The 13669-nt window shown below is 33.1% G+C and overlaps 1 protein-coding gene across 1 annotated transcript in view; it reads left to right on the plus strand.

Moving 5' to 3' along the window:
- The window catches only part of LOC134245825 (F-box/LRR-repeat protein 5-like), a 31858-nt gene that overhangs the window by 10486 nt on the left and 7703 nt on the right, over positions 1 to 13669 (plus strand). The window contains exon 9 of the mRNA XM_062728081.1: positions 337 to 568. Coding sequence (XP_062584065.1) covers positions 337 to 565 — 229 coding nt within the window. The 3' untranslated portion in view covers positions 566 to 568. The remainder of the gene's footprint in view (positions 1 to 336; positions 569 to 13669) is intronic.

A 13669-nucleotide genomic window follows, 5' to 3' on the forward strand; every position in this document is an offset into this window, starting at 1 on the left:
AAGTAATGCCCCCTTTCAAATTATACTGTGTATTTAAAGTGCACCGTGCCTTTCATAGTGTGTTTCACTTCAGGTTTTGGGGGAGTAGGGGATATGTGAGCTTGCTCACTTTTTCTTCTAGTATGATTTAGTTTTTCAGTATCAAACCACACATTAAAAACACTGAATTTATACTGTAAATTAAAATTTTTTATCATGTACCGGTACTTAGTAGTAAATATACCGATTCCGCGAGATATGATACGAGTGACGTCACAATACCCTGAATTTATACTGTAAAATAAAATTTCATATCAAAAGAGATTGAAAAACATTAATTTTATTATAATTGAACAGTTCCTTGGCCAGGGATGGTGGGCTTCCTGAGTTGGAGTACCTGGATTTATCCGGCTGTATGCAGGTAACTGGAGCTGGACTGTCAGAGCTGGTCAGCACCTGTCCACAGCTGGACCATGCCCAGCTGTTCTACTGTGATAATATCCCGGATGATCCGTACGCCTCAACAGCCAGCGGATGTCAGAACCTGGAGATATCCACCAGGAGGTGCTGCCGGTCTGGATATTAACAGGTAAATAAAATTCCATTTATCCAGGTTAACAGAATTCTACAGGTAACTCTTGATGGCTCGAACTTCGATCTCTCGAAGTTCTTGATCGCTCGAAGTGAGTCTCTGGTCGATTTTTTCCCCTATATAACTAAGCAAATTTACTCTTGATTTCTCGAACTCTTGATCTCTCGAAACCCTTGATCCCTCGAAGTCAAAATGCAGTCCCGCTATGCATATTCTATTGAAATTTACCCTTGATACCTCGAAGTGGCTATGTGTATAGTAGTTACATAATTAGCCACTTTACCTGGACATTTAATGGCCCCAGGCAGAAGACGCGGGTCTCGTGAAACGGGATGTTTATTAAGGTGACACTTATACTGCAAGGTGATAATTGATTTATAATTAATCTTATGTTGCCTATATGCTATTAAAATAATTATCATCGACTGTATTACGATAATTTAGAAATGCAGTGTCACTGAGAAATTGTAATTGCAGATAACAAGATGAAAGACTTATTAAATTTAGTTTTTATTTCGAGTCAGTGTCAAAGTTAATTAATGAAATATGAAAATCCAGAAACAGCCTCGGTGTCAATATGATGACTATTGTTGGACAAATCTTACAGAACTTTGTTCAATGCACGTGTTTGGAAAAATCTCAATGCTATGTACCGCGCGGCGCTGTAAATTGTCGTTTTCATATAACGAATGCGTATTATGATGTCCGTATTATAAAGAATAAAAAAATGATGATGTGCATTTTTAGCTTTACTCAGATTAATAGATATTCATATAAAATACGAATTCATATCGCTGTTTTATAAAAACCACGTGTGAAAAGTAAGTACTGCATGAAAATCATTACATCCGGTAAGACTAATTTTAAAACCTGCCAAACAAACCCGGAAAATTCCGGACTCCTGAAAACTCGACCTCTTGATCTCTCGAAGTTTTTCCTCGGTCCCGCGGACTTCGAGGTATCGAGAGTTACCTGTATATATTTAGGTAAGCAGAACTTTATTTATCTAGGACATGTAGGCTATGTAGGACATATAATCTGGAGTACTGTCAATCAGAGGATGCTGTTTTTAAGCATATTTATGTGCTGACCCAGAAATCCTGAGTTCTAAATATTCTTTTTTATGCCATAACAAATATTAGGTTCTGACAAATTCCACTGCCCTGGGCTAATGAATTTTATACGCAGATAAGTGTGTTTTTGAAGGCAGTTTTCCATGGAGAAGAGACTTAAATTATTTTGTTGTAAGAGTTATCTTCCTTTCCTTATCAAAGTTTGTATGTGAACCAGTTTAATTGTGCCATCCTTTATTTTAATTCATAACGATTCTATCCAAAAGTTTTATGCCTTTTTTTTGGCCATGGAGAAATGAAGAAAGATTAAACAGTTACAAGGGCAGTTAAAAATTTAAAATAGATGGACTCCTTACACAGAAAAAATATTCAACAGCATAAACAGACAAAAAGTCATACATAATATAAAAGATTCTGTACATACATGGTCTAAATTTCATATCAAAATATGGAAAATTTATATGAGATAAGATATCATGAAGTCACAGTGTAGTAAAATATTTTGTTTGACATCACAGGTAAATAAAAAATGTGAGCTTCCATTTTCTAAACATTTTCTCTTGATATTGACACTACATAGTTTGCATTATATTATCTACTCAGCATAAACATTCATATTATATCATATCTGGTCCAGTTGAAGACTTTAGCAAGAGATGTTTGTAAAACATTTAAGGCTATCTAAATTTAATTCTCTGGTTCTCAGGCCAATATTCTCCAAAACAAATGCAGGAGGGAGGCAATTTATTTATCATTTTATTGGCAATAAAGTAGATGAGGGAGGTATTTTTTTTAATTTTAATTTTCGAATTTTCTTTAAAATAAAGATAATTTTTTTAAATCACAGATATACTTTCCATGTCTGATCAAAAGGTTTGCTTTATCCATCGCTTATCAGCATGTGAATCGTAGGCAATGTCTTCGAATGTATTTTCAAACGAAGTAGCCAAAATCTCTTTGAAAATGGCTACTGGAAGTGATATTTGAATACTAAACTACGAAAAAATAAAGACGGAACTTTTTTTTCCGGATTGGTCTCCGCAATACCAACTTTTTATTTTATTAAAAATACAATAAAATTGGCAATGTGGCTACCTCAAAACGGATGCGCGCGGGCCTGAGAACCAGAATTTCAATTTTATGTAGCCTAATATGCCCCCTAACCCAAATAGGAATTTTTCTAAGTCCAAAGGACATAACTCTGTATAAAAATGGCTAGATTGTACCCAATACAGAACTAGACCTAAATGTTTTTTATGAGAAATCTGTATGCTGAATTTAATTTCAATATATGCAAATTCTGCAAAGGAAATGAATGGAAATGATGGTGAACATACAGATGGACTGACAGACAGCAGCAAAGCAGTACTGTATACAAGAAAATTTTGGCCCTTTTTGCCCGATTCACTAATGGGTGAATTTAAAATAGGGCCAATTCAAAGAACACAGTATAAATTCTTAAACAGAAGTATGACTCGGCGAATTTAAAACAGGGAAAAATTGTAAGCAAGTGTAAAAGGGCGAAGATAACATGGCGAAAATAACCCTGTATACAGTATGCCCTTTATTCTTCGAAGAGGGGCATAAATATAGTATGATATATTCTAGTTTGTTGTAACCACCCACCTGATTTTCCACATTTCTGAAATATTCTGTGACGCTGTAACTCTCAATCACGTTCATAACAGTCACAATCAAGTTTTTTGTGGATGTTCTTCTTCTGTCCCCACACGTATTGCCTTTTACTGAGGTCTTGCTGTCTAAAATTATCTGTTGCTATTTGTAGACAGATGTCATAATTGCCAACAGTTTCCAATCATTTACTATACAGAGGTTGTGCATACTGAAATGAAATTTAGGTATACAGATTTATCATAACTAGGTCAAGTTCCGTTTTGGTTATGATAGAGCAGTTTTTGACAGAGTTTTGCCCCTTAGACTTAGAAAAAATCCAGTTATATGGGGGAGGGAGAGCATAAGTGTTTCACAAGCATGTTTTGTTAATTTGTATTTATGTGAACTGAGTGTATTCTTTAAATAGAAATGAATGTTCTTCTGTCTGAAGGGCCAACTATACAAACAGTCATTACAGCTTATGCCATCCTCAATGAATATAATTTTTTGAAAGTATAAAATTAAATTTTAATGGTGCAGCAAATCATTTCACTGTGTCAGCTAGCTTAATACTTATTCAATGAATAATTAAAATCCCTATTTTACCTTGTCTGTTGCACCACTAGTAATGAATTTTACCTCTCTTTGATCTAGGTTTAAATTAAGGAATCACTGTCTAGTTCGTATAGTATGCCAGGGCATCAACGATAGTGGGAAACATGGGATAATTTGCATAACGGGCGAAGCCCATTATTAGGGGGTGTAACAATATGGCTTAATATGTGTATCACTGTATACCATTGTACGCCATGTGCACTGGGACTGACTATCACAAAATATGTCATGATATTTCACAAGTAATTGCTCGTTGCTCGTTGCACCGTGGTTCAGTACAATTTTATTCATAATAATGCATTATTTTATGTGACATACTAGAACGTGTATCAGATATCATTACATCCCCTTATGAATAGTACATTTTGAAAAGCAAGTTAAAATTATTTATTGGGAATTTTATTTCTGAGCTTGACTTGAATGAGAGTGTCTGGCTCTTAGTGTTAGTTAATTTATAGCATATACTGAATAGCTATTGTCAGTGATATTAATGGAAGTGATTTTGTAAATTATTGTAAATCAGTTATTCCTTGGTGTTTGGTATAAACAGAATGGCGTCAGTACTTTGTAGACTGCTTTCAGCTTCCGTCATAATTACGTTTTGTTGCTGGAAGCCTTACTTCATATAGCTGTATTGGAATAATCAATTCGTATGTTCTGTACTCAGTCCAAATATTTATAGTGCCATTATCTAACTATAGGCATGTCATGATCAGCTCCATGCATATTGGTATGGCTGTTAATGTTCTGTTAATGATGTGTCAATCAATGACTGTATATAAGAGGGAAGGTTTATTGTTTAGGCTCTGTGGGTATATCAACATTAATACCGAGTAATGGGGAATTTCTCTGGAGGATGATTCTCAATCATTTTCTTCTATGTATTTAGTAAATGAAGTAAACTTTTCATTGCTGTTTTATTAATGTGACGAATATGATATTCATTTTGTAAACAGAAGAAAGGGTTGTAGGGGGAATTCATTATTGTCTGGCTGGAGGCTGTTGAGGTGTTATTGCAGTGCTTTGCTGGTCCTCATTGTATAAATGTGATAATGGCATAGAAGAACTGAGTAGAGAAGTCATTCCAGTACATAATCCTAAAAAGTTGGAAAATCCAAGATAAATTTTGGAATCACCAAATTAAAAAGTAAAAAAAATCATGATTAGTGTCAAACCACAATGACAACATGCAAAAAATGTGTGAATCTGAGGAAATAATCAATTTGTGAAAGATTGAAATTACAAAGAATTTCACTCTGTTTTCTTAGTAACTTATTTGCTTTTTAGCTCACTTGAGCCAAAGGCTCAAGTGAACTTTTCTGATCAAAAGAACGAGGGCGCCTTTGATTGGCATTCGGCAGGAATCTGGGCGTAATTGAAAAGTGAAAATTTTACCGACATGTCACATGAAATTTTAACATTTTTTTAATTTATCGGGTTCCTGTGCAACAGGAAAGGAAAATATTTTCCCGAAACTGAGCTCTGATTTGCTAAAAAATAACTTGGAAAATTGGCCAGATCAGACATTTGGTACAAAATGGTACATTTTTAAACACGTTTTTCTAAAAATTTTCTATCTCTGGGTCTTCTCTCCATGATTTTGAAACGTTATTTGTGTGTATTTCAATTAAAAGAAATGAATACACATTTTTAAAAAATGGAGAGAAGACCCAGAGACCACTAAAAATGAACTTTTTCCAAAAAAAATCCAAATGTATTAATGTGGTGCTTCTTTGTCCTTTTTAAATCATCTTTACATGCATAGCGATGATAGCTCAGGAAGATGGGCTACCTGTTCAGTGCGCTCGAAGCGAAAAGTTTTTGGTTCGAGTCTGGCATGGGGCGTTAATTTTTTTCGCAAACAACCATTTATTTTGATAGTTTTGTTTTATGTATTGATGTTTGATGTATTAAGATTTTGAATTAGATAAATTTTGGTTCAGTTTGGTTCTCGAGTGAAATCAATTCCAATCTTCTATTCTATAATGTAAATATACACGTATGATGCAACTATGAGTTAAATATTTTAGGTTTTTATTTTTTTATGACAGATTACTATGTTAAAGTACCCCCTAGGAAAAACGGACATAAATGTTACAATCTGACAAGGTATTTCAAACTAAATGGAAAAAAAACCCTATGGACGTGTCTGTAAAATCTGACCAGGTATGTTCAGCCAACCAAATCATGGACATTTAAACCAGATATGTTTCGTACAAATGATTCCTGCAGATTACACGCCAAATGTGCCCATCTTCTTTGTCCGTTGTCTGTCGTTGTCGTTGTTGTCGTTGTCGTAAACTTTTCACATTTTCATCTTCTTCTCAAGAACCACTGGGCCAATTTCAACCAAACTTGCTACAAAGTATCCTTGGGTAAAGCGGATTCAAGTTTGTTCAAATGAAGGGCCACACCCTTTTCCAAGGGGAGATAATTATGAATTAGAAAAAAATTAAGGGCATTTTTAAAAAATCTTCTTCTCAAGAACCACTGGGCCAGGAAAGATGAAACTCATGTGGAATCATCCTCAGGTAGTGTAGATTCAAGTTTGTTCAAATCATGACCCCCGGGGGTAGGGTGGGGCCAAAATGGCGATCAAAGTTTTACATAGGAAGATATAGGAAAAATCTTTAAAAATCTTCTTCTCAAGAACCACTTGGCCAGGAAAGATGAAACTCATGTGGAATCATCTTCAGGTAGTGTAAATTCAAGTTTGTTCAAATCATGACCCCCGGGGGTAGGGTGGGGCCAAAATGGCCGATCAAAGTTTTATATAGGAATATATATAGGAAAAATCTTTAAAAATCTTCTTCTCAAGAACCACTTGGCCAGGAAAGATGAAACTCATGTGGAATCATCCTCAGGTAGTGTAAATTCAAGTTTGTTCAAATCATGACCCCCCAGGGGTAGGGTGGGGCCAATATGGCCGATCAAATTTTTACATAGGAAGATATAGGAAAAATCTTTAAAAATCTTCTTCTCAAGAACCACTTGGCCAGGAAAGATGAAACTCATATGGAATCATCCTCAGGTAGTGTAGATTCAAGTTTGTTCAAATCATGACCCCCGGGGGTAGGGTGGGGCCAAAATGGCCGATCAAATTTTTACATAGGAATATATAGGAAAAATCTTCTTTTCAAGAACCATTGAGACAGGAAAGATGAAACTCATGTAGAATCATCCCCAGGTAGTGTAGATTCAAGTTTCTTCAAATCATGACCCCCGGGGGTAGGGTGGGGCCAAATGGCCGATAAAAGTTTTAAATAGGAATATATAGGGAAACCTTTTAAAATCTTCTTTTCAAGTACTTCAAAGCCCCCCCCCCACCCCCCCCCCCCCCCCCCCCCCCCCCCCCCCCCCCCCCCCCCCCCCCCCCCCCCCCCGGCCCTTAGTAAATTTTCAGTTCTGGTCTGATATGTGCTTTTTTTCTAGCCAATTGCTCAGGTGAGCGATGTGGCCCCTGGGCCTCTTGTTTCAACACTTATTCAGCTTTCTTAAACATGAGAAAAGTGTGATTCGACAAAATACTTGCAATCCTAAAAATAAATATAGTATGAAATTTTGTTGGCAGTTTGCTTCAGGAGAATTTGAGGCAACTTCTTTCAAAACAATGACATCAAGGGATTCCCGTGGATTGAAATTAATCTTAAGCTTCTTGATATAGAAAATTTAGAGCTTGGGTTGTGGTGCATTTATGATATCTTCTTAATATTAAGACAAACTAGCAGTTAAGACTTTGATTTATTTCAATGTTTAGGGTACATTGGTAAATATAGAGCATTTTATTCTAACTCCAAACCAATTTGTAAAACAGTTTTGGACTACGGTACTTTTTTTATACATGGGTTATAATCAATTATTGACGTTGACTAAGGGCAGCCAGGTTTAATTGGGGTGACCCATGTGCATTCTTTTTAAGACTGTATTCTACATATTGATAGAATATTTGGGAGGGAAAGGGGTTTATTCACAGTTGTTTTCAAATGTGCAGCTCTGCCAAAGAACATTATCATGATTTCCAGTTTACTAAGTTATGTACTGTAAACCAACTATTATTTGCGTCATCTTTTATTCGCGATTCGTCAGTTTGAAATCAATCCGCGGCGATTAAATTTCACAAATAAGGAAACATTTTCTACAAAAACAAAGCAAAATAAATGGTTCACAGCGATTAATATTCGCAACTTAAAGTAGATCGCAAATATATCGCTAATATTTCTCACACGCGAATAAAAGTTGGTTTACAGTATTTGTATAACTAGGGGGAGGGGGGATGATTCTTTTTCCTTCTTTGTTCCTTTATTCACAAGACATTCTGGAAATCTTGTCACAATTATGTATTTATATTGTCAGCCCCACCTTAGGTCACTTGATTGAGATCATGCGTTTTATATGTGTAGGCTGTTATCAAATGTTGCAATTCATTTAATAATTTGAAAAAAAGGGTTTTGGGGAGTTGGGAAGTATGACATTTATTAACTATTTATTGAATGGTTGTGTCATACATAGCAGGCTGACAAATATATCTGATGATATGGTCTGGTAAATGATTATATCACTACTTTAAACAAGGACTTCACAGATGTATGCTACCATTATGTTTTAAATATAGACAATCTCAGTTCCTGGCGACGGAATGTTTATAAGACAAAGTAGTCCCAAATATAGCACCACACTGAGAAATCAATGTAACAGTTATAAAACATTGATCGGTAAAAACAAGAAAACTGACAGACTATTTATTTTAGTTAATGGCCCATGTACTTTTAATGAATGTGTGCATTGAAAAAAAAATTTTTTTTTTGGTTTCTTTATTGCTTTGTTTTTGAAGAGCACATTACTATTTTAGTTATATTTTATCACATTGGAGCCATCATTTTTTCCCTTTAAGTATGTGTAAAAGTATAATTTTCTTTAAAACTGAATAAGAATTAGATGAATTTTACATCAATGTTTGTTATTTTTGTTTTTGACAAAAAAGGCCCCAGGATCATCTTTTTGAAAGTTCTGCGTCATGAGGTTTGAATCACCAGACACTAATGCAATAATCTCCCGTAATTATTTCAGAAAATTCACCACATAGTTGAATGAGCATCTCATAAAAAAATCTTACTTCAGATACATGTAATATATAGCTGTTTCATTTCTTGGATTTTTGAGATTTTTTTTTTTGTAATGTTGAACAACTTTCATTGGAAACTTTCAATGGTATTGGAGTTTCCATGCTATGTTCTTGTCCACTTAGTATTAAACTCAATCACATCTGTTTCAATGAAACTTTAATAATCTAATTTGAATAAGCACTTCTATGATGGGCAGAAATTACACTTCCACTTGCATAATCTGGTCAAAACAGATATGGATGAAAAAGATAGCATATTTATCAAATAAATTTGACTCTACTAAATGAATGTGTTACACAATTTATGTTTTGATAGTGTTAGCAAGGATTTGAAAATAAGCCTGTCTTTATAAAAAAGAATTACCCAATTTCATAATTATTAAAACGAAGTAAGGTTCAGCTTATTTCAAGGTTTCAGGTTTATAAGCTGATTGCAATTACCTGGTTCATTGAAGGGTTTTAAAATTGTAATATACTTTTAAAAAAACCACATGCTTTAAGATTTTTGTAGTCTCATAATCTGAAGTATCAAAGACCTTTAATTTGATGCATTTTAATTGCATATTGTCAGTTATAAAACCAGATATGCAGAGATATTTGCTTTCATTGCAGACCATTAAAGAATTAAAAGCATTAAGCTACTAATGCGACAATGTGTATCGCTTCATTTTGTTGACATTAGCGACCACCGATCAACCTTGAAAAAGTTTCACAATAAGTACAATTGCCTTAATCTGGTAAAATCCTTCAGTAATCCAGTCATTAGTGTGCTGTGCCAATCATATCTTGGACTGAGATTCCCATTACCTTCTAAGGCCTTGTTTTTGAGGCCTGGAGATTTAATTTAACATGAGGTGGTACTGTGCACTGAAGGAGAAAGTCGCGGGTTGAAGAAGTGCAGTGTGCACATGATCCTGAAGTCCGCCTTTCCCCTGCACAGTAATGACATCATAATCTTCTAAAACTGGCAATGGCCTTCTAATGTTATAAGTTTAAAAATTTGAATTTTATCCAAGAATTATCCCAGAATTTGTTATCAAATTTAACCATCAAATCATCTGTTTGCATCTCATTTTGGAAAAAAAATTGAAGATCCGATTGAATTTTTTTTTTTAATTCTTGTGACTGATGTTTTTCAGTAAAAGATACTCATGTTTAATTGTCTTTGAACTAAAGCTTTATTTAGAATAAAACTATTGAATTTTTAAGCAGTACATCTTTGAATTAAGACAAAAAATGTTATTTGAAATAGCACATTTCTAAAATACTTCCAGAAATGAAATTATATGATTGTGCATTTAGCTAACTAGTATGTGCTTTAGAATTACTGTAAACCAACTTATATTGGCATGCAAGAAATATCCACGAGTTTCACAACCAACTTTAACTTGTGAATAATACTTGTAATTGCCATGAACCATTAATTTTGCTCTGTATTTGTAGAGATTTTTTTCTTCAGATGCAAAAATTAATTGTCGTCGATTGATTTCAAACTGAATAATTGCATCTAAAAGATGACGCAAATAAAAGTTGGTTTACAGTATGAAATTTTTTCTTTTCAATATGAAATAATCTCATACAAAGTTTTAAATTATATCATTGCATATGTGGTTTATTTTACTCAAACTTTTTAAAATTTATGTTTTAGTGAAAGATGTATTCACTAAAATTTTATATTTCTATCAAGAAAGTTCTCTAATGATTGATTAATCAGTGGTTTACACTGTATTCTTAGTATGAACTTCAAAATTGATTTTCAAGCAGAAAAATTAGATGAATTATCTCTTGAGTGGTCCTCTGTATAAAGAACAAAAAAAATTGATTTCATGACTTGAAATCTTCTCAACCTTCATATTTATTGAGAACAAAGCTTTAACTGCACTTCTCTATTGTATATAGTTTGAGGTTTTAATCAGTAAAACTGTTGATTTTTCCTAGTAAATAGTTATTAACAACAAGTACTTAACAAATGAATTGTTTTGTTGCATCTCGGAAATTTCCTAAAATTAACTAATATAGTGCAATTTTGGCTGCATTAAAACATAATGTCCTAGTTATGCTCAGTCAATATTGTGAAAAGGTTACTTAGATTCTGATAAAAAATATTTACCCTTTATTAAACCTCTGGTAAATGTCTTTAGAAAAAATTGCATTAATATCGTTCGGATTTCCATTCCTACATTGATTGTTTTTCGTTTGCAGAGAGGGCAATTGATCATGTTGAATGAATTGATCCAGAAAAGATAAAATACTAAACAAAAGATTAAACACAATAAAAAAAAAAAAAAAACAATACATCAAATAAAAGCATTATACAAAAGACACCAAACAAAAGATAAAACCCAAAACTCAAACACTAACAAAAGGAAAATACTAAACAAACAAAAAAAACTAAACGGAAGATAAAACACTAAACCCTAAAAAAGACACCCAACAAAAGAAAAAACTATAAAAAAAAAAAAAAAGACACCCAACAAAAGAAAAAACGATTAAAAAAAAAAAGACACCCAACAAAAGAAAAAAGACACCCAACAAAAGAAAAAATGATAAAAAAAAAAAAGACACCCAACAAAAGAAAAAACGATAAAAAAAAAAAACCAATAAAAGATGAAACGCAAAAAAGGCACCCAACAAAAGATAAAACTAGAGGTACTGTGAGCAATGAGCTCACTAAATGATACCCCCACCTCCCATATGAATATAATGGCAGTGTCCATGTTTTGCTCTTGAAAATCCAAAATATATGTCAGATCAAAAAGTAAAATATGAGGTCACAATGGCAATATGTAATGAATATTCTGTGAAAGTTTCATTAAATTTCCTTCAGCGGTATGAGAGGAGTTGCGGATAAGAGATGGGTACCCCAAAGCGTAACAGACGGACGGACGGACAAAAGGAACATTAAAAAAATACCAAAGGAAATTAAAACCCTATATACCCTCCCACTTTTCAAGCGGGGGGTATAACTAAGAAAGACACAAACAAAAGATAAAACACAAAACAAAAGATAGCATTAAAGACAACATAGAACACGAAACAAATGATAAAACACCAAACAAAAGATAAATCATTAAACAAAAACACTAAAAAAAAAGATGGAACACTAAAAGAACTAAACAGAAATTACTATGAATAAGAAAAACACTAAACAAAGGATAAAACACTAAATAATATACTATAGCAAAAGATAGAAAACTAATAGGAAAAAACTAAACAGAAATTTTTAAAATAAAAATAGAATTCTTAACAAAAGATAAACACTAAATAAACATAAACAAAAAAGATGAAACACTAAATAATATACACTAGCAAAAGATAGAACACTAAACAAGAAAACATTAACTACCACAAACGATAAAAATTTTTTAAAGGATAAAATACTAAACAAAAACACAAAACAAAAGTTAAATCATTATTCAAAAGATAGAACACTATAAACATGATAAACTAAAACACTAAGAAAAGATAATTAAAACATGAAACAAAAACTATTTTAAAAATTCCTCTTAACAATAAGATAAAATATTTTGTTTTAAAATACTAGACAAAAACATTAAACGAAAGATAAAACACTTAAAATAAAAGATAAAATACTTTAGAAAATATAAAACTAAATATAAATACTATTGTTCTGAAAAATTTCTCAGATTATTCAAAAAATATTTTCTTTTCAGATTTTGATGTCTCAAAAAATATTTACATATTGATCTAAGGTATTATGTTTAATATATATCAGGGTGGAAAACAGTGCAATGATTTGGATTCCATGATCTTTAGAAATAACTTAATCAGAAATTTACTTTATAAATACATTGTAAATAATTCTGATAGAAATTTTTTTTTATACTTATACATGTACCCCCTGCTTAAAAAGCGGGAGGGTATATAGTATTTGGTATGTCAGTATGTTCGTCTGTCCATCCATGTGTTACGCTTTGGGGCACCCATATCTTATCCGCAACTCCTCTCATACCACTGAATGAAATTTGATAAAACTTTCATGGAATCTTTATTACATATTGCCATTGTGCACCTCCAATTTTACTTTTTGATCCAACATATATCTGGGTTTCCCATAGCAAAACATGGACACTGCCATTGTATTCATATGGCAGGTGGGGGATATCATTTTAGTGAGCTCATTGCTCACAGTACCTCTAGTTTTTCTTTGGGGGTGAGAGATTCTGACCTAAATAAAGAGTCTAAATAGAGGATTGAAATATTGGCCATGTTGTTGTTTAAAAATATAAATGGAGAGTGAAAAAACAAGGCAGTTAAAAAGCATGTCAAATTTACTCATCATATTTAAAACTGTTTACAGTACTACAAGAGTAAGTGGGTGTTTGATTTGAATCATTTTTAAAGACCCAATGTTCCACTTTAAAGTGCAAATTGATCAACTTCAAAAATTTCCATCAGGGCACTAAGTGTAGAATGGACAAAATCACTCGATATTGCATTTAAATGTATGGGATGTTAACAGCAGGGGTAGTGATACACATCCAAGTTTTATTGATTTAACCAATGTAGGCTGCTGGGGAAGAACAATTAGGGATTTTTTAAGGTTCTAGATCTCAAAATGATGTAGTCCTTTTGCATCATGTAGCTTTTTCGTCTTTCAGGCATGTAAATATCAGGATTACAAGTTCTGCGGAGATTGTCCTTTACATGAGG

The sequence above is a fragment of the Saccostrea cucullata genome, unplaced genomic scaffold (assembly GCF_032062105.1).
Source record: "Saccostrea cucullata isolate Sc308-1 unplaced genomic scaffold, CSIRO_AGI_Scuc_v1 ctg555, whole genome shotgun sequence".
Lineage (NCBI taxonomy): Eukaryota > Metazoa > Mollusca > Bivalvia > Ostreida > Ostreidae > Saccostrea > Saccostrea cuccullata.